Source organism: Babesia bigemina, assembly GCF_000981445.1.
Source record: "Babesia bigemina genome assembly Bbig001, chromosome : III".
Taxonomy (NCBI): Eukaryota; Apicomplexa; class Aconoidasida; order Piroplasmida; family Babesiidae; genus Babesia; species Babesia bigemina.
Genome location: NC_027218.1, coordinates 2905811 through 2925828, shown reverse-complemented (window position 1 = coordinate 2925828; position 20018 = coordinate 2905811). Strand labels below are relative to the sequence as shown.

General features: G+C 54.6%; 8 protein-coding genes across 8 annotated transcripts; 3 read left to right on the top strand and 5 right to left on the bottom strand.

The window, feature by feature from the left end:
* Positions 1-73: 73 nt before the first annotated feature.
* BBBOND_0311960 (hypothetical protein, conserved) lies at positions 74-2463 on the top strand (the record flags this gene model as incomplete). The annotated part of the gene is made up of 8 exons (XM_012914025.1): positions 74-121; positions 313-404; positions 578-660; positions 698-876; positions 913-1737; positions 1774-1915; positions 1959-2345; positions 2387-2463. The coding sequence occupies 8 exons, from the start codon at positions 74-76 to the stop codon at positions 2461-2463; spliced, it is 1833 nt and encodes a 610-aa protein (XP_012769479.1).
* A 443-nt stretch (positions 2464-2906) lies between these two features.
* On the top strand, positions 2907-4589 carry BBBOND_0311950 (glycosyl transferase, group 1 family protein, putative; the record flags this gene model as incomplete). The annotated part of the gene is made up of 7 exons (XM_012914024.1): positions 2907-3096; positions 3134-3330; positions 3415-3534; positions 3572-3694; positions 3732-4365; positions 4404-4473; positions 4508-4589. 7 exons carry the CDS (start codon positions 2907-2909, stop codon positions 4587-4589), a joined length of 1416 nt encoding a protein of 471 aa, XP_012769478.1.
* A 234-nt stretch (positions 4590-4823) lies between these two features.
* On the bottom strand, positions 4824-6585 carry BBBOND_0311940 (hypothetical protein, conserved; the record flags this gene model as incomplete). The annotated part of the gene is made up of 5 exons (XM_012914023.1): positions 4824-4918; positions 4960-5887; positions 5924-6151; positions 6321-6413; positions 6454-6585. The coding sequence occupies 5 exons, from the start codon at positions 6583-6585 to the stop codon at positions 4824-4826; spliced, it is 1476 nt and encodes a 491-aa protein (XP_012769477.1).
* A 237-nt stretch (positions 6586-6822) lies between these two features.
* BBBOND_0311930 (Dcp1-like decapping family protein, putative) lies at positions 6823-8043 on the bottom strand (the record flags this gene model as incomplete). The annotated part of the gene is made up of 5 exons (XM_012914022.1): positions 6823-7314; positions 7355-7567; positions 7606-7786; positions 7822-7940; positions 7975-8043. 5 exons carry the CDS (start codon positions 8041-8043, stop codon positions 6823-6825), a joined length of 1074 nt encoding a protein of 357 aa, XP_012769476.1.
* A 516-nt stretch (positions 8044-8559) lies between these two features.
* BBBOND_0311920 (SAC3/GANP family protein, putative) lies at positions 8560-13975 on the bottom strand (the record flags this gene model as incomplete). The annotated part of the gene is made up of 2 exons (XM_012914021.1): positions 8560-13901; positions 13936-13975. The coding sequence occupies 2 exons, from the start codon at positions 13973-13975 to the stop codon at positions 8560-8562; spliced, it is 5382 nt and encodes a 1793-aa protein (XP_012769475.1).
* Positions 13976-14473: 498 nt separating this feature from the next.
* On the bottom strand, positions 14474-16838 carry BBBOND_0311910 (hypothetical protein, conserved; the record flags this gene model as incomplete). Its single annotated transcript, XM_012914020.1, has 5 exons — positions 14474-14698; positions 14753-15031; positions 15069-15390; positions 15429-16548; positions 16700-16838. 5 exons carry the CDS (start codon positions 16836-16838, stop codon positions 14474-14476), a joined length of 2085 nt encoding a protein of 694 aa, XP_012769474.1.
* A 496-nt stretch (positions 16839-17334) lies between these two features.
* BBBOND_0311900 (hypothetical protein, conserved) lies at positions 17335-18599 on the bottom strand (the record flags this gene model as incomplete). The annotated part of the gene is made up of 4 exons (XM_012914019.1): positions 17335-17951; positions 17988-18119; positions 18158-18485; positions 18525-18599. The coding sequence occupies 4 exons, from the start codon at positions 18597-18599 to the stop codon at positions 17335-17337; spliced, it is 1152 nt and encodes a 383-aa protein (XP_012769473.1).
* Positions 18600-19513: 914 nt separating this feature from the next.
* On the top strand, positions 19514-19984 carry BBBOND_0311890 (ribosomal protein S27a family protein, putative; the record flags this gene model as incomplete). Its single annotated transcript, XM_012914018.1, has 1 exon — positions 19514-19984. One exon carries the CDS (start codon positions 19514-19516, stop codon positions 19982-19984), a length of 471 nt encoding a protein of 156 aa, XP_012769472.1.
* Positions 19985-20018: the final 34 nt, after the last annotated feature.

Below are 20018 nucleotides of genomic sequence, written 5' to 3'. Positions count from 1 at the left end.
AACACCATTAAACATTTAATTTAAATACACACTTCCCAGCGGTGGGAGTCGGTGCCGGCCGCTCGACGCATCAATGCTTTTCGACCGGCGCCGCAGGTTCCGGCAGGACTACATCGAGCAGGTACGAGCTGTGGCGTCGAGCTTCGCAGACACGGCCGCCTGAGAAGGAGCATAGTGCTCCTGACATCAGGTGGTTGGCATTGACGCAACGATGGATGGCAAACGTTTCTGCCGTGTTGCATCTCTTGCCGAAGTGGCACGCTTATAAACTCCGACACACGATCAATATGACAGCAGCACACGTTTGTTCAGAGATGCGCTCGATGTATATCCGTATGCAACTCCTACGGGCTCTTCAACCTGCCCTGCCGCAACCAGAACAGAGTTGAGATCAGCACCTCCGGGTAGGTGATGCATGCCACCGCAGAGGCACTGACTAAACGACAGTGCCAGCATGCGCCTCCAGTATTTTGCACAACCACAGCACATCCAAACGGTGTGCGGTGTTAATCAAACATTCGCCGGCGTGGCTGTTGTTTGCATACGAATGCTTAAAATGGCGGTCATCGGCCCTCAGGGAGTTCCTGCTGTGCTCCAGCAGATCTTGCTTCTGCGTGATACACGTGCCATCGGAGATCTACAGTGACCGTTCCGTGAGAAGTATGTGACTGGCAAGGAGTTTCACAATTTGTACCAGGACGCGGGGAAGAGTTCACGCCCTGCTCATGCAACGCCAGCAGCGCGTCGTGCCCCTCGCCGTCACCATGCGAGGTGTCACTCACGAAGCCGTTCACGTACAAGTCGAAGTGCAATGACTGCGTGTGGTACACCGTCGACGATGGCATCTTCCTCTCTGCGGGTGACTCCATGGTCAACGTGAGTTCGTGGAACCGGCGCCTGATAATGGCGCAGGTGTGGGACCTCAACGTTCTGGATATCGCATACACGTTCGGCCTGAAGCTGTCAACTGTGAAAAGGTTGGCGGTGGAGAAGTCGAACAGCACGAACCCCCTCATCGCAGCCGGCCTCGCCTGCGGGTCCATCGCAACATGCGACATGCGCGCCGGGACCACGTTCAACTACAGCAACGTGAAAGTAAACGCGGAAGTCACGGCGTTATCTTTCCAGCCGCATAATCAATATCTGTTGGTAGCTGGCTACGAGGACACGTCGGTGTGCGTCTGGGACCTGCGGCGGCACAACAGACCGCTGGTATCGCTGGGCAACCGGGGGAGTTCCGACATCCTATCCATCGTGCACGGCTGCAGCGTGGCATACGGCGAGAACGGAGGTGCCCTGTCCAAACCCCGAGAACTACCCATCGCACTGTCTCAGGATTTCGAAAATGAAGACCAAATATGGTCCTACGTCATGGGGACCACAAAGGGCCCGTCCATCAAAGCGCAAGCATCTCGGGAAGGCCCATTGTCGCCGGCAGTTTCGGCTAAACAGTCCGAGGCGGATTCTGTCCTGGGGATCAAAATTGGAGCCGGGCCAAGTTTGCCGCTGGACAGGCCGCCGCCCAAAACCAAGCGGCTTAGGAGCACGGTCTCTGTGACTGACCTGTTGATGGGGATGGACTCGAGTGCAGCGACTTCCACATCCTCCAGCAGTGCAGCGTCCAGGGTGCCACAGCGGAGGACAAGAGGCCCGGCGGGCAGCAGCCTGATGGCGAAGTACAAGCTTGTCGACCACAACAGGCGCCTGTACTCCGGTCCCGATTCGACAGCACGGCCGGTAAGCGTGCCATGTTTTGACTTATAGCAACCTTAGGAGGCGCAACCCAGTGACGCTGGCCCTAGCCCCGTGCGTCCGCCGAGCACGGCACGCGGCCCGAAGACGCCCAAGTTCAAAGAACGAGGAATGCCGACGGCGATTGAATGCAGCCCTGAGGGCAACTTCCTATTCGTCGCACGTAGGTTTAAGCCACTAACTAACAATGACCTGATTGTCACCAGGTCACAAGGGCCACGTCGAGCAGTATGACGGCAAGAACTACCGCGCCATCAACCAGTTCGACATCGACAGCCTCACCAAGCCCTACCAGACCGGCAGTCCGAAGAGCTATGCGCAACGAATGCAGCTCCACTCCATCGCCAACGGCGACTACTTGCTCTTCAACGTCAGGGAGCAGCTGGCGGTACTGGACGTCCGCAAGGGCGCGCTGTTGAACGTGGTTGCCCTCCAGTGGGAGAACCACGAGTCTATAGTGGATGCAGGCGCCTCCAACGCCTCGGATACCGTCCAGATGGCGCAGAAGTACGTCACCGACTTCGCCGCCATGAGGAGCAGGCAAGATGTGTACGCGATAAATGAGCGCGGAGAGCTTTTTGTCTTACACCCAGGTAACTAGGTACCCGTGATTCGCTAACAAACGCCGTTGCAGACAAACGGGTGATTTTCCGAACGCACGAAGAAGGAAGACAGCGTCAGCCTAACGGCCCGGAAGACAGATGGTTATAGTTCGTGCTGCGCAATGAACGCTGCACATAGGCATTCTACAACCGCAGCAGCGCCGTCGCAGCTTCTAAACGTGAAATATAAGATTTGAAGGGCGGCATTGGCGAGGGATACAGCCAGAGACACCCATGAAGCTACCACACATTAGCCCATAGTTTGGAGTAGTTTATGAGTGGCACGGCACGGTGCCACTTTGTTAATTATTAACATTTAATATCCCTGCACATTGAGGAATGGTACGACCGCAATACGCGCCTGCTTCCTACATGTGTAATGCACTGCGGCCTGTCTACCAGTATCACGTCGAGACGGCGCAAGGCATGGAATCTCGGGGTTTTGTGAAATGGGAGGACAATAGGGGGCTCGAGATGTGATCAACATCGCTGCACGCGTTTGGCAGGCGCTGCAAACCACTATTGCAGCGGAATCGCAAAGTCGGTGACTCCATGGCTCGAAAAAGAGCGAAGGATCCACCCAAGCCGACGGATCCCGCAGAAGCTGATGATGGCGCGGGTTCGACGCCACTTAAGCCGAGACGTCGGCGTACCATCCTCATGGTTTCCGAGTTCTTCTACCCCGACATAGGCGGTATCGAAACGCACATCTGCGCATTGTCAACGGGGCTGATTGAGCTAGGTGAGCTGACATCTCTATAGTGGCAAATCCCGTGCAGGATACCGCGTGGTAATGGTTACGAGGCACTTTGGCGATCGGCGAGGCGTGAGGTACCTGTCCAATGGCATGAAGGTGTACCACATACCCACCATCTTCTACATCAAGCCATGTGGGATGCCCGGATTCTTCGACACCTTCCTGCTTGCGCGCAACATCTACATCAGAGAGCAGGTTGACATCGTGCACGTTCACCAGGTATGGTTTTAATCACCATGCGTAGGTGTGACTTTCGCTGGGTCACCATCCCCCCAAACGTGTCATTTCCTCACCACTTCACAGACCACCTCGCGCTACGCCAGCGAATTCGTGCACGTGGCATACATCATGGGGCTCAAAACCGTCTTCACGGACCACAGCCTATTCAGCTTCACCGACCTTGGGCCCATCACGACTACGGATGTGAGTTAGACACCGCCGGCGCATGACTCACATGCAGTACCTGAAGCACCAGGCCGTGGTGCTCAATCACACCATATGCGTCTCGACCACGCACAAGGAAAACCTGGTTTTGCGAACGCAGATGGACCCAACCGCCGCATCCGTCATCGGCAACGCCATCGTGAGTATATTGGGAATGCGAACCGAAATCCCCGCAGGACCCGGACATATTCCTGCCCAGTGAAACTAGTAGAAATGACGGGCGTATCATAATCGTGGTGGTCAGCCGCCTCACCCTCAAGAAGGGCACTGAGCTGCTGACCGACGTCATACCCATCGTCTGCAAGCGCCATGAGAACGTCGACTTCATCATCGGTGGGGACGGCCCGCTCTACGCGAGCATCGTGGAGTGCGTCGACAAGCTGTACCTGCATAAAAGGGTCACCCTCCTAGGCGCTGTGCCAAACTACAAGGTCAACGCCGTGCTCAAACGGGGTGACATTTTCCTCAACACATCGAAGAGCGAGTCGTTCTGCATTGCCATTCTAGAAGCAGTTTCGTCCGGGCTTTTGTGCGTGTCCACAAACGTGGGAGGGGTGCACGAGATCCTGCCGCACGACATGGTGCTGCTGGCCAACTACTCGCCGGAAAGCATCGCCAATCGTATTGATGATGCCATCGAGATGCTGCCGTCCGTGGACCGGCAGAAACTGCACAGCAGGGTGAGACAGATGTACTCCTGGGCCAGAGTCGCCGGCGAGGTTTCGCGTGTCTACGAAAATGTGGTGCGGGAACCCCGGCGTCCCGTGATTGACGTCATCAGCATATACTGGGAAATCGACACCATATTCAGTAGGTTACCCGCTGCCATATGTTCCATCCGGCCACAGGGGGGTTGCTAATCGCCATAATCATTTTCTTATACGCGGAGTGGTGGATTGCGGAACTCTTGTACCCGAGGTTTGCCATCTGAACTTACGGTCATGCGTTTCAGGGAGGAAATCGACATCGCGCCGGACTGGTCAATACACGGATCGCAAATGCGGGAAGAGACCTCAGAAACTAAAGAATCGTGAATCGCAAGCTGTGGGTGCAATAACTGGCACGACATACCTCTCACCCCGCGCAAGGAGCGCCATCTGAGGCGTGTTTGGCAACATCGGATCATACAAAAATCTGACGTTATACATGAACGTCTGCCATTAAAAGCTAGAATGTTGCTACGTTTGTTTGTGAACTTGCTCTTCCACGTTTGCTCTAGCATGAACCAGCTGAGCAACAGCCGTAATCTGCATGTGCGGCCCCGGCCTTCATAATAAGAAGCGGTCAGTCTCGCCATATATGGTGCGCTGGTTCAGCAGGTAGTTGGCCTTGTACTCGATCTGCTCAATCCACGATAGCGACTCTGTTGCACTCATTACATAAAAGGGACTCCCATACACCCACCGTACTCGTTGTCGATGAACGCCTCTATGAGGAACCGCGTCAAAGAGTCCTTGAACTCGAGAGTGCGATGCTGGACGTTGAGGTGCAATATGCCTGTAGATATAAGCGAAAGCACCACCTTGTTGTCAATGGTCGCCCCGGGGCGCAGCTGGAGCATCGGCTTGCTTAGCAGGTAGCGAACGGTTTCCGACACCGTCACCCAGAAATGCACATTGTTATTCAACCGGTGGCGTACTGCCTCCATCGCAGGCAGGCTGAGGAAGCGGTTCATCAAGTTCTCGAACTGTCCCACTTCGGTCGCCAACGCGGCGTTGTGGACGTTGCGCACGAACATTTTGCAGCGCTCCTCCTGCAGGTACCGGGCCTGCTCTTCCACGGTTCCTTTGAGAGGGAAATACTCGTCGTCCACAGGACTTACAGAACCGGCCAGAATCTGGTGTACCGCGGGCAGGTCCAGCGACAGCTCCATCTCACGGTATGACCGTACGAGATTACTCAGCAACTTCATGTTGCCGCCACTAACTTTCATCAGCGCTTTAACCACGCGATCGCAGTTCCAAATGCCCTGCTTGAGTGCCGCGCGAGCGACAGTAGGCTCCAACTCCGGGACATCCAACCACACGAGAGACGACCGGTCGACGGTTGCCTCAGCCGACGGTGGCTCGTTGGGCTGCATGGACACGTCGTCCAACTTGGCCGACAACCGCTCATCAACCAGTGGCATGGTGGACACGCAGTCGTCAGAAATGAGCACGGAGTGCAGATTGTTGGCCTGCATACCGGACAGCAGCTGGTGGAGGAATCTGCCTCCACGGTCGTTCAAGAATGGCGACCTTGTGAGATGGTGTACGCCATCAAAGCACAACACCAGCCTAGATCTGTGAAGTTGCGATAATGCTGAGCACGCTTTGAGCAGATACTTCGTGGCCTGTCGAGATATTAAAGGCACACAACCTTTTCCTACCCAGGTGCCAGTGAGCAACGAGCTCGGGTTAGCCTCGCCTCGCGATTCTATCTCCGCCTTCTCTGCGATGATGCCGACGGCATATAGTCCGTAGAAGAACGGCTCGGTGCTCCCGACCGCGGAAACGTTGTGGATACCGAGCGTGGCTGGTGCATGCTTCAGGAGCAGAAGACAGGTGTCGTGCCACGTGGCACCGGTGATCTGCAGGATGTCATGTTCACCGTTGACCTGCTAACCTCAGATTTCGAGTTTACAATCCCTTGTACGGTAGCGGCTACGCGCTTGTCAAGGCGCTTTAAGGACACTGGAGAATAATGTACACGATAAGCCAAAACGTACATATGCGCTTCAAGAAGGATCGAATGTGGCCTTGCAGCTCGGGTATGTCGCCATTGACCGCATCGAAGACCTTAGAGCATTCGTCGTGCTCGATCTTGCCGACAAGCGGGTTTTGCGATATCAGAGAAGATGACCATTGCGTCACCATGACCTGCGCAGCCTATGGAATGCGCATTGCTGGCAGCTCCTACCTGGAAGTTGTGGTTCGCATTTGCGCCGAAGTCGTAGTATGCGTAACGTAAGTCATACGGGCCTGGGATTTGCCCCTGTTTCATAAGCTCCTTCAGCAGCGTTGTCTTGCCACGGCCTTCCGGGCCGACCATGAAGACTGCAGAGCGATGTGTATGGCAAATAACCCAAAGTCGGTAACACTGACGCATACACATCGCATTGAAGTGAATGTATCAGTCAATACTAGGCCCAGGCTACGACACTTACCCTGTCTGCTGCTCTCCGAGGCAAGGGCCTGCGAGAGGCGACCTCGCAGCTGCCGCAGCAAGGGCGATTGAACTACAGACATGACATTAAAAATTAAACAACTGCAAGTGACATTGCGCGGCTCAGCCGTTGTAGCGGGCGGCCTTTTCGGTCAGACGCCGCCACAGCAACTTCAGGAAGTCCTCACTCTGCATCGTCTCGGCACACGCGGCGCACAGCATTTCGTAGGTCACGGTGATCGGCATGCTGCCGGTGGGAAGCGCCATGGGCTGCTGTTCGCGCGGCTGGAACTGCGGGGCGAACGCCGGCGATGGGAAGTGTACAGGGGGCATGACGGAAGTCCGCGGCGTATAGCCCGCAGGCGATTGGTTCCCACCGCGTATCAGCGGCTTCAGCATGTTCACGAACCTCTGAGGATCTTTGCTCGTTGGCTCCGTGGCAGCGACAGGCGGCAGGTTACTTCCGGTGCTCGCCATTGGCGCAGGGGGCATGGGCGCCGAGGCTGCGGGGCCCGAAGGCGCCCCTGACACATTAGCCCTTTGCTGATACAGCGTTCCTGCATTATTAAATCCACCCATAGCCCTCATCTTATCCGTGTCTGGCGTCGGATACACCTGCTGGAGGGTATGATGTCATCGTATACCATGAACATACGGTCGGTTCGGCGTGGGCGTTGAGGGTGCTCGCAGCCACAGGGGGGCTGTTTGCCGTCACTGCCGCCGTAGGAGGCACCGTGTCCGGCTTCGCATTTTTGCTGAAACCGGGCACGGGCTCACGGTTGACTGCCACTGCAAGGATCTTCTCGAATGTCTTGACGCACTCCTTCTCGTCATAGAACCAGAGGCTGCGGGTGTTCTGCATAGTGCGCTGCATACTCGTTAACTGACGCGGCATCGCACGCCTACCGTTTGCATAGACAGCGCGCGGTAGAAGATGTAGTTGTTTTCACGCGTTATCTGGAATTCGGGTGTGATGAACTCCATGAGATGGCGCTCCGATTTGCGGTTTACCACGATTAGGCTGTGGCGCGGCTCATTGCTGCGCTTCAGCAGGTACAAAAACCCCTCAACTCCACTGCGTTCCCATCTGCGGACGATGTACAGGCCGCGTAATACACCTACTGTTTGTTGTCACTTAGCACGTAGGCTGTTACGAAGGGAGTCTGGTGAAGAATCTCTTCCACGTACAAATCCAGGCCGCGCAGCAGCTTCAGGCTCAGCTCGCAACGTATGCGTTTGACCTGCGGCATTTAAAATGTGGAATTGTGCGCATACCTCGTCCAGAGAACCGCTGTTGGCCGCGGACTTCGGCGCCGACGTATCTCCGGCCCCGGGAAACTCCATCACGAACTAGGGAGTTTCTTACAAATTAATCATTAGCATACACATTGAACACGCCACATACGTCAGACGGTGGCGCGGCGTCGGACGCGGAGCATCAGCACACTACGCCCGCCGCGAAATTGGACGGAGCTCAAGAAAAGACACGTTTCTGAACCAAATGCGACTCGCTGTGAGAGTGTGTGTGTGCCACGGCCAACCAACCCATCGGTGTGAAAGACTGCCGAGGTTACTGTTGAGTCTACGTAGCGAACCCCTGGCCTTCGTTTTGGCGTGTATTTGGTTCCATAGAACCAATTAGTGCATTCACCGACGCCGTATGTGGCTCGTATACCGCGTATCGAGCAGTGCGCTCACTCCGGCTGTAAACGGTGCTCCGGTCGGTGCCGTCACGGCCCATACGAACTCCAAACACGCATATAGAATTCGCATGGCGCGTTCACCGTGCCAAACAAGCTTCATAAAGCCCGCAAATGTATTCTTTAAGAGAACATTGCAACTACGTTTGCCACGATGGCACTAAGCTGAATGCTTGCTACCGACGGTATCCATATAAAGGCCAATGGAATACGGCACGTGATACGTGCGCACTATGACCTTGTCCAGCACTCTCGAGATGAGGGCGTCGGGGTTGTCCGGTTCTGCAGCCGCCATACTCGCTTTAACGTTCTTACGGGAGGCTCCGGAGCTGGCCGTGGCCGCCATCTGCAAGGCGCGCAGCAGCAGCATATACGATTCCTTGGAGTACCTCGAAAGCGGCTCAGCATCTATACCGAATTCAGCAGGTATTTCGACATCCTGCTGAATAACGGCGCTTGTGTTGACATCCCAGTGGCTCACGGCGAAATGCGATGTAACGTGCGATATTGTGCGATCGAGGCACGCCGTTAGCATTCCTGGAAGATCCGTAGACAGGCCTTCGGCACCCGACTGCGACGACTTCAAAAGCCGCAAGAGGAATGTGTGAATATCCGGGATTGCGAACGGGTTCTGAAGCACAAACACTGCTTGCGATTTTACAGTCGCATCAGCGGCCATTTCGAGGCCTCTTCGGAATCCCTCGGGGTACGTCATGCGAGGAATACGTATTACCGATTGGAAACCCGTATTATTAGACACTTCGTTTCCGTGGTTGGGTAATGCAATGTTGTCTTGACTTGTGGCTTCCCGACCTCTGGGGGTATCCGGCTCCCTACACTTAGGACAGATGGCCTTGGAAGCGCTTTGCTCGTCGTAATGCTGCTCGAAACCAACACATGCGAACACAATGCGCGTGCGCATCAAGCTGGCGTCAACAGGCACGCCAACGCTGGACGCGTACCTGATGACCTCGGCCAACATCTGTTCCTCCACCGACGACAGAACCTGCTCAAGCCTCGTCGCGCATGTCTCTCGGTTCTTCTCAGCACAACCACACACGCTCACCGTGTTTGGCAGGCTCGTGTTGAAGTACTCGTACAAGGTCAGCAGGTCCAGAGTGGAAACGGACAGACGGTAGCACACCACGCACGTGCGGTACTGCCCCCCGATTTCGGGCCCGCTGGCATGCATCAGCGTTGACAGGACGCCGTAGGAGTCTATACCAGAAGCGCCGACGGCAACCGTTGGCAGATCTGGCATTACTGCGCATGTGAACAGCTCGTGCAGCAGCCCCTCCTTGCCGATGTATACGGGACACGAGTGGGCATACAGAGCAATTGACACCGTATTATGGTACCTCGGATCGTCCGGATGAATCACTTCAAAACGGTGGCAAAGACGGTAATCCACAGCCACAGTAGCACCGTTTACATCGCCGTCATGAGGTCCGCTCGTTTGGAGACCGTGAGACAGAGACGACACAGTATGTTCTCTTGAGCATGGCGTAAACCGAACCTCCCTTTGTATGCCGAAGCCATCATCGCGCAAGTTCAAAGACACCGCTACCGTTAATGGCAATGCAGTCTTTTCGGGGTCGCTATCCTTCCGTGTTTGCAGCGGGCTGGCAGAACAGCACTGCATCGCCAACCGCCTCGAAGCGCATCCACCCAGGAACAAACGATCGGCACCAATTTCAAACCCTGACATGTGCAGCACATCCTGCTTTAGACGCAGGCAGTAGTCGGAACTGTGGTACTCCTCAATTAACCGTCCGAGCGGCCCTTCAGCCGTGAGGTCGCGACCTTTCGACCCGCTAGGTGACGATGCCAACAACTCACTCCGTACCAACAAGGGGTCAAAGAAGGCCACGTGGAAAGAAATGCCCGTGCCCCAAACGCTGTAAGTGTGCAGGGGTGCTTGGTAGCCCAAACTGTCATGCATGTTTGCAGTGGTGCTCCCAACGATAAAATCCAACCTTTTGATGGCCACGCGTAGCAACAGTTCCAGTGGCGAAGCATCGCTATTCAACGATTCCTTGAAGCAGTCGGCAAATCTGTGCGCCAAACGTGAAGAACTCCCGTATACGCCCGCCAAATATTTCCCCGTGGCAAGTGCACGCGAACTGGTCGAAATAGCCATGTCTTTTAATGCACGTTCGGTGACTACGGCCAGGTCGAGATGTCCCACACCATCGCAATGCATCAGTGGCGGGGAGTATGGAACGTCGGTCTCGCTGTCGTCACCTCGGGAATCACGTAGCCGCTTATGAACATATTTGACCACCTTGACTGTGGCTCTGGATGCATGCCTGACGATGAACCGTGCCAGCCGGTACACTCCTTTAGTTATCTGCACTGTTGAGGAGCCTAGCATCTTTAAAACGTCTCGCATGTCGTAACCGTTGTTACTCCAGCACGACTCACAGGTATAACAAGGCTTTATGATGCTCCTGACCCCGTGGTCAACCAGGTGCTTGATGTAAGCTTTAACCAGGAAACGCTCGCTGCCGCGCCGATTCAGGTAGAGAACCTCAACACATCGATGGGCGGCTCTGTCCCTGACGCCACCTTCGCTCATAATGCCATCAACGGGGGTTAGCCGTGCCGATAATCCTTTGACCTCTCCCAAATCCCGGCGAGAAGAGGTTGGCGACGCTCCATAGGCATCCACATGACTCACGTTGGCATCAGACGACGGGGACCTGACCGAACGCCGGTAACGCTTTCTCGCAGGCTCATCTAACCCACACAAAGCGATCGGGTCGTCGAACTGGTTGTGCAAGCGTCGGTCTAACATCGCGCCAGTCACTGTACGGTCCACCAGTGATCCCACCAGGTCCCGAAGATGATGCAGCAGACGCTTATCTGCAGACATCTGCACGGCACCTTCTATACGCATGGAGTTAACGTCACCAGGGAGCTTGGGTCGTATTAGCTTTACTCGCTTGACTGCCTTCGCATTTTCATAGGCTTCTATGACCCTTTCCAACGAGTAAATATCCTCGGGTTCATCCTCACTCTGGGCTGATTCGTGACTTTCTACCTCCTCACTTGGAGCCGACGGCTGCGGGACGTTCGCAGCGCTAGGAGGATCGGCAGTCGGAGTTGGCTGGATGTTGCCGAATAATGGCAACTGCGGAGCAGCCGCATCCGTGGTCTGCTTGCCGAAGAGGTTGGGGAACGCAGGTTTGGGGTCCGTAATACCAAACAACGCCTTTACTTCATCGATCACTCCTGGGGTCGCCGCTGCTGGAGCGGCCTCTTTGTTGGCATCCTTACCCGCAGCTGCTGTGATTGGTGGCTTGAACAGCGTGGGCTCCGTTTCGTTTCCGAAGAAGCTGTTGACCGTAAATGAAAACAACGGTTTCGGCGTTGCTTTGTCTTCAGATGGTGGCGGTTGAAGCCCGAAAGCACTCTTCGACGACTTTTCCCCTGGCTCACACGTGCTGTCGCCACTCACCGCATTGGCATTGCTGCCCGATTCTGCTGGCAGGGTAGATGCGCGTATACCACTCGATGGCGGCATACGTAGCCGTGCAGATTTGGGCGGTGTTCCGACAGAACCGGTATTGCCTGGCGGAGCAGGTACAGCCTTGTCCGAAGCCTGCTCTGCAGCAGCGGGAGCAGCACCAAAAGTAAATTTTGGTTTGGGCTCGGGCGTAGCGCCGAATGTGAAAGGCTTGACGTCATTGGAAGGGGTTGTGGCTGCAGTCTGGGTCAGCAACGGCTGTGACGGCGCTGGTGGAGGCATGCCTGGAGTTGGGAAGCTTGAAGCAAACGGGTTAGTGTTGTTTGCAGGGGTCGCGGCTCCGGGGCCAAACCCGAAGATCTTCTGGTCTGGCGCGGTAGGGGGTGGTCCGAATGCGAACGGCTTAGGTTCCGAGGCCTGCGCACCGAATCCGAAGATGCTAAATGGCTTGGATTCCGGGGCACCCTGCAGCTGCCCGAATGAGAAGGCAACTTTGCTCGTCGCTGGGGGATCGAAACCTGAACCAACGGCTGGTAAACCGCCTCCAATAGGCGCACTCACAGGAGGGAAGCCCGCAAAACTAGACTTGCCAAAAGTGAACTTCGGCTGCGGAGGTTCGACGGGTGCAGCCGGTGGCTCGGGTTTCGGGGGAATTTCCTCAACATACGGCGTTCCCGGGGTGTCTGGTCCTAATCCTTCAGGGTACTCAAAATCGGGGTCGAAGATAAGTTGGCGTGAGGCAAAACTTGCGAGCTTTGAGCCGACCACCGAGCTTGTCGTCTGGAACTTGTTGGTCAGCTTCTGCAACGCCGCGCTGTCGTACGTCAACTGGTTGGCATTGGCGCCCTCAAACTCCAAAAACTGCTTGTCGCCGGAGCTGTACACGGTGATATCGTACTTCTTGAACAGCTTCTCGGCGCTAGCCGCAGGTTCGCCGTCGAAGCCGAAGATCGAGTTGAAAGTTTCCATGTCCATAGGGTTCACGCCCTTCTTCGCAACCTTGTACACAACCAAGGTCTCCAGGAACTGGACCCTCAGGCAGGCTGCGAACCTGTTCATCAGCGCCGCGTAAAGCGCAGGGCAGTCCTCGCGGCGCAGCAGCGTGAAGTAGCGATACAGGTTGCGCGACGCAGCCGTGTGGCACACCTCCACGGCAAAGGCCACAACCGGGGACTCGCGCAGTGATTCCGGCATGCGCTGTTTGATGTCGCAAAAGGTTGCGGAGCCGCCAGGAAGCAGAAGCTGGGGGATATGCAGCAGCAGCCGGTATCCCCAAAATTCGGCCTCATGCGGAGACTGGTACACCAGAATGTCCATCACCTCGTCAAAGTTCGGGTTCGCGCCACTCTGCTGCTCCATCTGGCGCTTCGACTTCCGGGCATTCTTGTACTTGTGCACGGCCTCGTAGCCCTCCATCAGCTTGTCTAGACACGTGTTGAGCAGGCCGCGGTTCTGGGCGATGTCGTATTCCTCATTCTCGCAAAGCTGCTCGTTGGAGTAAATCAAAAAGCGAATGCTGATCTCGAAACACTCGATGTAGGCGCGGTGCTTGGTGCAGTGCTGCACCGTGAGGTCTTGCCAAATGCTGCGCAGGCGGTCACGCAGGAAGTTGTAGACGTCCAGGTACGAAAACTTCTTCGGCATCAAGTAGGGCTTCTGCACCAGGTCTGCGTCCACGAAGTAGCACAGGATGTTGAAGATGGTGCGACGACACCAGACCGCGGGTCGGGTCTCCTCCGGCTTGAACACGCGGCTTGCGTCGGAACGCTGGAAGCTCTTCAGCGCCAGTCGCGGGTTAACCTTCGTGCTGCAGATGCGCTCGAGGTCACTCGCCGTGTTCATCTCCAACTTCTGCTTTATCTCCTTGGCGGGGCACATGCCCAACACCTCGCCGACCATGCGGCCGGTTTGCTTTCCGCGCAAGAAGGACGCCACTTCCTGGTGCTTGAGGATCGTCGCTCCCAACTCGCTGCCCTCCAACGGACGCAGCAGCTGGTTGCGCAGCGTCCGGCTAGCTGGAGCTGACCCATCGCCTAAGCATGTTAATCCGTTCCGTAAAGCACTTACGATCAGCGATCGAGAGGTAGTCCGGCGGATTGCACGTCATCTTCTCGAGTTAGTACGCGACGACTTATACAGGCCGCCTGGCGCTACGCCACGAGGCGAAGACGCATCGTAAAGCCTACCGGCGCGACACGCACTGCCACAGTGACACCACGATTCCCAGTCGATTATGGGAAATCAGACCCATGCGACGGTGACATGTCCACGCCGCTGCCGATTCGGCGAAAGAAATATTCGGCAGATTCGTTTGAGGCGGTTATTAGGCGCTAGAGGGGCGTGGGAGGGCAAACACCTTACACGCGCTGGAGCTGCAACCAGCAGCAAATGTGTAGGTGGAAAACTGACGTTTCTAATAGAGATGTCTTAAATATATACAGCGCGGCGTTATCGTGGTATCATGTGCCCTATCGGAGGGTATAGGAGCGTCATTCACGCCTGTCTTCGGATGAGACGCATGGCCTAACATGGCAGAACGCAAATCCCCAGCACGCTTGATTAAACCGGAAATGCGTTGCTTCTGTGCGCCAATATATAGGTGCCGCTAACGAATAAGCGGCAGAAGCTTGCGCAACAGATCGGGCTGGACCGCTTTCCACAGCTTGTAAATGTGCGACGTTCCACGCTGACGAGGCATAAGCGATTTTTCGTCGCCTTGGTTTGGCTGGTACTTGGGTTTCCCGCACGACCTCCTGTAGCTGCTGTAGACGCACCGCACTCTGCCCGCACTACGATCAGGTAGGAACCGCGTTCCTCGGCCGTTGTAATGCTGAGATGCACTTAGCGGCGTAGCAACCAACTGCGAGTGCTGTGCCGTGCCTACATACTCTTCACCTTCCACCTCCTGTGCTTCTCGGTCAAATTTCCTAGAGCCGTGTTCACATAGACCAACATCGTCCAAATAAGACACGACTCGCATGAAACTTTTCCTGCGAACGCAGGCGACCATGTCGTACGGGATGCGGAGGCACAGCATGTGGAGGTTCGCCGCCAATACGGCGTCAGCATGGCTGATTACGTAACGTGACAGCGCCGTGTTCAGCATAATACGCGCCCCGTAATGATGCAGGTAGCCCATTTTGGTGTAGCACCGCTCGATCACCTAATGCGAAATGTTTTGCGAACGCCGAGTCACCTACGTCAAGGATGCTGGCTGTACTAAGTGACTTGCTGTTGACGTACAAGTTGCGAAAACATTCGGGCAAAATGTTGCGCAACTCGTCTCCAAGCTGCTCTGGAGGACTTCCGTGGCCATCGGCAATTATACACAGCAGCATTGACACCACACTTGGATCCATAGCCTCTATGTGGTTCCCGAATTCTTCTACACATCGCGAAGCAAAATCCCGCAAAGTATACGGGGGATCGGAGGAGTTGCCGTCATGGTCATGCCGTGTCAATTGGCCATGGGTGTCAAAAACACTTAGGACCTTATGCAGCGACAGGCACTTCGAGTTCAACCTTCGGCAAAATTAAAGTTAATTTACAGTCTTACCAACCTTACGATGTCGTTGAAACAGTCCAAATTCTGTGAATTGAGCAATTCGCATAACCGCTGCATTTGTGACTCCAACTGCTTCATGCCGAATATGGACTGCTGCACATCTAAGCTGAGCGGCTGTTTATCTTCACTGTCGCACCGTGCTGTTATGTGATGCAAAGCATCGCTGAGCATGCGAAATAATGTTGGGTCAGCACCGACATATGCAGACCGAACCTCCCTTGAGCCCCTAAGCAGGTCCAGCTTCAAGTACATCGACGACGTTAGATAATCTGAAATACCGCATTTGGGTAGCGACACAGCGCGTGTTATCTTTGGTAAGACATCCAGCAACATAATCGAGAGGGCGTCGGCAATCCCATGTGCATGTCGTACCAAATCACGCAGGGCAGCATCTCGTGCGTCGCCCAAACTTTGCAACGATTCTATATTCACGTGGCTCACTATATCGGCAAGGTTTCGGGCGCAGTCTTCAATCGTGCTCGTGTGGACGTCTAGAGTGGAGGATAGCTTAAGCATAATCTCCAGTGCTGAACCCAAGATGGCGCCAGAATCCGAAGCCGCCACTACACGGGCGCCTCCCAGGATGTTCGCACCATAAAGGGCGGCTGTTTTGCGGACAATCTCGAGGTTCAACCGATTTAATTCGTCAAGAGGCACCGGGCCGCCATCGAAGTCAGCGATGCTCAGGTAATTGAAGCCGGCACCAACCACTTCGTCTGCGGCCACAACAGCATCGTCATTCACCGTTTGATCTGGTCCATGACTTTCATTAGTGTCGCTCACAGCGTCTGCAACTCCACTCGGAGTATCCTTGGCATTTCGCGGCAGGAAGCTGTCCAGTTGCGATATCACTGTTGCGCAATCTTCCGCAGAGAGCAATTTGGCCCCGTGAACCGTGTAAGACAGGCATGTGCCGATGTACGTCAGGAGCTTGCGATGTTGCGCAGGAGTGAAATACAGGATGTTGCGCGCAATGGAGTCGTACAAGTTGTAGAGGGTGCGACGATCAAAGAGCTGATTCTCGCTCAATATCCGAAGGGCTTCAAGCAACTTGTCCGGACTCAGCTGGGAACAATGCCTGTTCAAGGAGCGCAACACATACTGCAGACCCGAACCTGTAACAACATGTCGTAGGATCATACACGATGGCAAATGCAACTACCGTATCCAATACCAACGTGGATATATCATACTTCTATGAATGAATTCATAGCCAGATGTTACGCCACAGCAATGGCATTGGGGCACAAATCCGTGCATACATACCTCTTATGTGGTCCTTCTTGCGCTCACAGGTTTCCAGGCGTGCAATCACGCCTTCGTGGATGTGCACAGGCCGACGCTCCAAGGGCCGTCTTCGAACGGCCTGCAGGGCGTCCTGAGGCTTGACTTCCACAATGTCCATTGTGTATACGGTTACACATACGCCTTATGTGCAGGAATGTGTCGCTGTAAACGACGACATTCGCACTTTACCGGTGGAAGACCAGATGTGTAGCGAACAACAGTGACGTCATCCCTGATTGTCAATCACGGAAAGGTCGCACGTGCATACAATATGAACTTCATTCATTGATAACTAGTATGGAATCCGGGTTTTGATTGGTTTGGTGCCGTTATTATGGGTCTAGTTACACGCCCAAACAGGAAGGCAAGGCAATAGATGAATCTTGGAGGCAATTTTCAGACAGCCACACTCAGGTTATAATTGTAAATATTAAACCAATATGGTTGCTTACACTTCATTTGAACTGCAAATGTGACCCAGGTGACGGATGGAGGACAACCTCCAACGTCATGTAAAGCGTGAGCCAACATCACTTTTTCTTGGGTATCTTCCTTTTTGCGAATTTAACAGGAACCTCCGCATCCAATGTATCCGCCTGCATATGTTTTAACGATCAAAAGATGCATATCACCTTGTGTTTGGTGAACACCTGCTTCTCCTGTAGTTGCATGTCGTCAACGTTCAACAAAGGCGTTTCATAAGTTGCATCGCGAATCACATCCAGAATGTCCGGTTCTCTTTTTGGCGCCGCTGGAGGGTTGATATAAGGGTCCAATGAGACTATAGAGTGGGAAAACACGCTTTCCTCCGGCTTAACTACCTCCCACTGGCCAATTGGAGGTGCGGCGTACTGCTCCTTGGGAAGCTCTGGTCGGTTTTCCGTAGCGCGTTGACTAGGTTCATAAGCATCAGCCCCTTGCGATTGGTCCTCAGGCTCAGGCTTAATACGAACTGCAGCCGGCGTAGGGGGCGTTGGCCTCTCCGGAGGTTGAGACTCCATTGGCTCCAACTTTATGCGGATTTGCGATGGCGCCTTATTGGCGCTTGTTTCGGACGTATCAGGTTCCATTTTTATGGGGATTGATGGCGGAACGCTACTGCTTTCTGCCTTCCTTGGCGGTGGCGCCGGGGCAGCGCTTGGCCTCGGTGCCTCCAGCCACCTAATCTCACCTGTGGCCAGATTGTGATAATACTTGGCCCCCTTAGTAGGGTCGAACTTGAGCGTCCAATCTGCGAAATGTGTGGAGGAGTTCACATTTTACATACTTGACGTAAGGGAGCTCGCAGCGGTTGGAAGTACGCCGTCGAAGTCCCGAGGCCGATTCTTGGTTTTCAAGCCCGTAAAGTTGTTGTAATACGTCAGTGTCCCGTCTTCCGGGTCGATGAACGCCATCCACGCTGCAGCATGCGTTGACACTATAGTAACCATGACATACTGGTGTTGCGATTGTGATCCGGCTCGTCGGGCGGCGCCCCGGACAAGACACGCGAAATGGTATCCAAAACTTGCATCTGCTCCTTCTCTTTGTCCACAGGTGGGCGCAGAAGGCGGTTATGCGTGGAGAATGAACTGCCTACAAAGCCCGAATCACCAACGGGCTCGACGATGCTAGGCCCGTCCATCGTGACGCTGTTTAGGCGAGCGATTTCGGCCGCTTCAAACGCTTCCTGTTCTTTCCTAGCCACGTCTCTGCGGTGAGACTCGATCATCTTATTGCGAAGCGACGAGATATGCCGGGCGCTGGATTCATGGTTCTTAATATTCTGCGACGGTGTCAAAATACGACGCAACCAGCAGCTCACCAGTGTTGTACCCGATATCCAGCACTTGCATACCTCGCAGTAATGCTTCTTGGTCGATACCCAGTAGTCCGTCATCGTGACCGGAAGGCGCTTTGCAATTTGGGATTAATGGAGGAGAAGAAAGTGCGAAAGACGCCTCAATAGTTTACATATTAACCAAGTAATGCCCTCATGTGGACTTCCGCGAAAGAAGTCTGCGAAATGATGTCACGAGCGGGTTCTGTCATAAGAGGTAAGGTCCCGAGCGGCTACACACCACCAAAACCAGAAAGAAGATCTACGCCCTTTTAAAGTTAACGGCGCCGCCTTGTTATAGGGATATATTTTTAACAGTGTAACTGTAAGGCGATTGAGCTTCCGCCGCCAAGTGTGTGAGGGCTTAAGAGCCGCTCTACAAACGCAGCTTTTTAGCAGGAACCTTAACGTGTGATTGACCGCGTAGTAAATATGAGCACTAAACGCTCACTGCCTGTTAATTAGGGTGATATTGCTGCGGATTGAGGTTGAGCGTCGCGAGATAAAAAAACGCCTCCACTTAACGGTGAAGACAAGCTCTATTGCGAAATCCACCACGCTCATCGTATAAAGTTTCGCTATCTGCGCTAAATTAAAGCTGCGCGGGTTCGCGATGAAGCGATAGCGATGAACTAGACTGCCATCTATAGGGGAGGGGGGGAGATGTGCCGGTCACGCGGCCCACCCGACAATCGACGTCGACTACCTTCCGGCCTAAGCGCGATCCACGCGACCCATAAATATATAAACGGGCATTTTTATAGCCGCCGGGGTTTAAATGGGAAGCTCGTAAGCTCCATTTCCGACGACACGCTACACAGACTCAACACCCGACATAGGAGAAGGGGTCCATACGGCGACGAGAGCTAAGCCACGCTAAACTCCGCCGCTGTGCCCTACATTTCAAGCTCAACTTTGGGTTTGCTCAGGAGCACTAAAGCAAGCCCGAATTGAGCCACCTAAGCTAACCCACCATGGCGGGCGCTCAGGTTTTTATCAAGCTTTTTAACGGCAGCACTGCCGTTTTCGACGTCAATGGCCTCGAGACCGTCGCCGAACTCAAGAGCAAGATCGCCGAGATTTACAACTTGAGGAACTGCACTCAGTCCCTCTGGGTCGGCATCATCGAGGCCCAGGATGCCACACCCATCGCTGAGCTCATCGGTGAAGACAACACCATCGACCTCGTGCAGCACATCGACATCAGCGGTGGTGGTAAGAAGCGCAAGAAGAAGCAGTACACCACCCCCAAGAAGATCAAGCACAAGAAGAAGAAGGTCAAGCTCGCCGTGCTCAAGTACTACAAGGTCGAGGGCGACAAGGTCGTCAGGCTCCTCAAGGAGTGCCCCTCGAGCACCTGCGGACGCGGTGTGTTCATGGCGGCTCACCACGACCGCTCTTACTGCGGCAGGTGTGGCGCTACCTACTTGAACGCCGCAGAGTAACACCCGCTAATTGAACTGTAGCGACTGCTTTAGT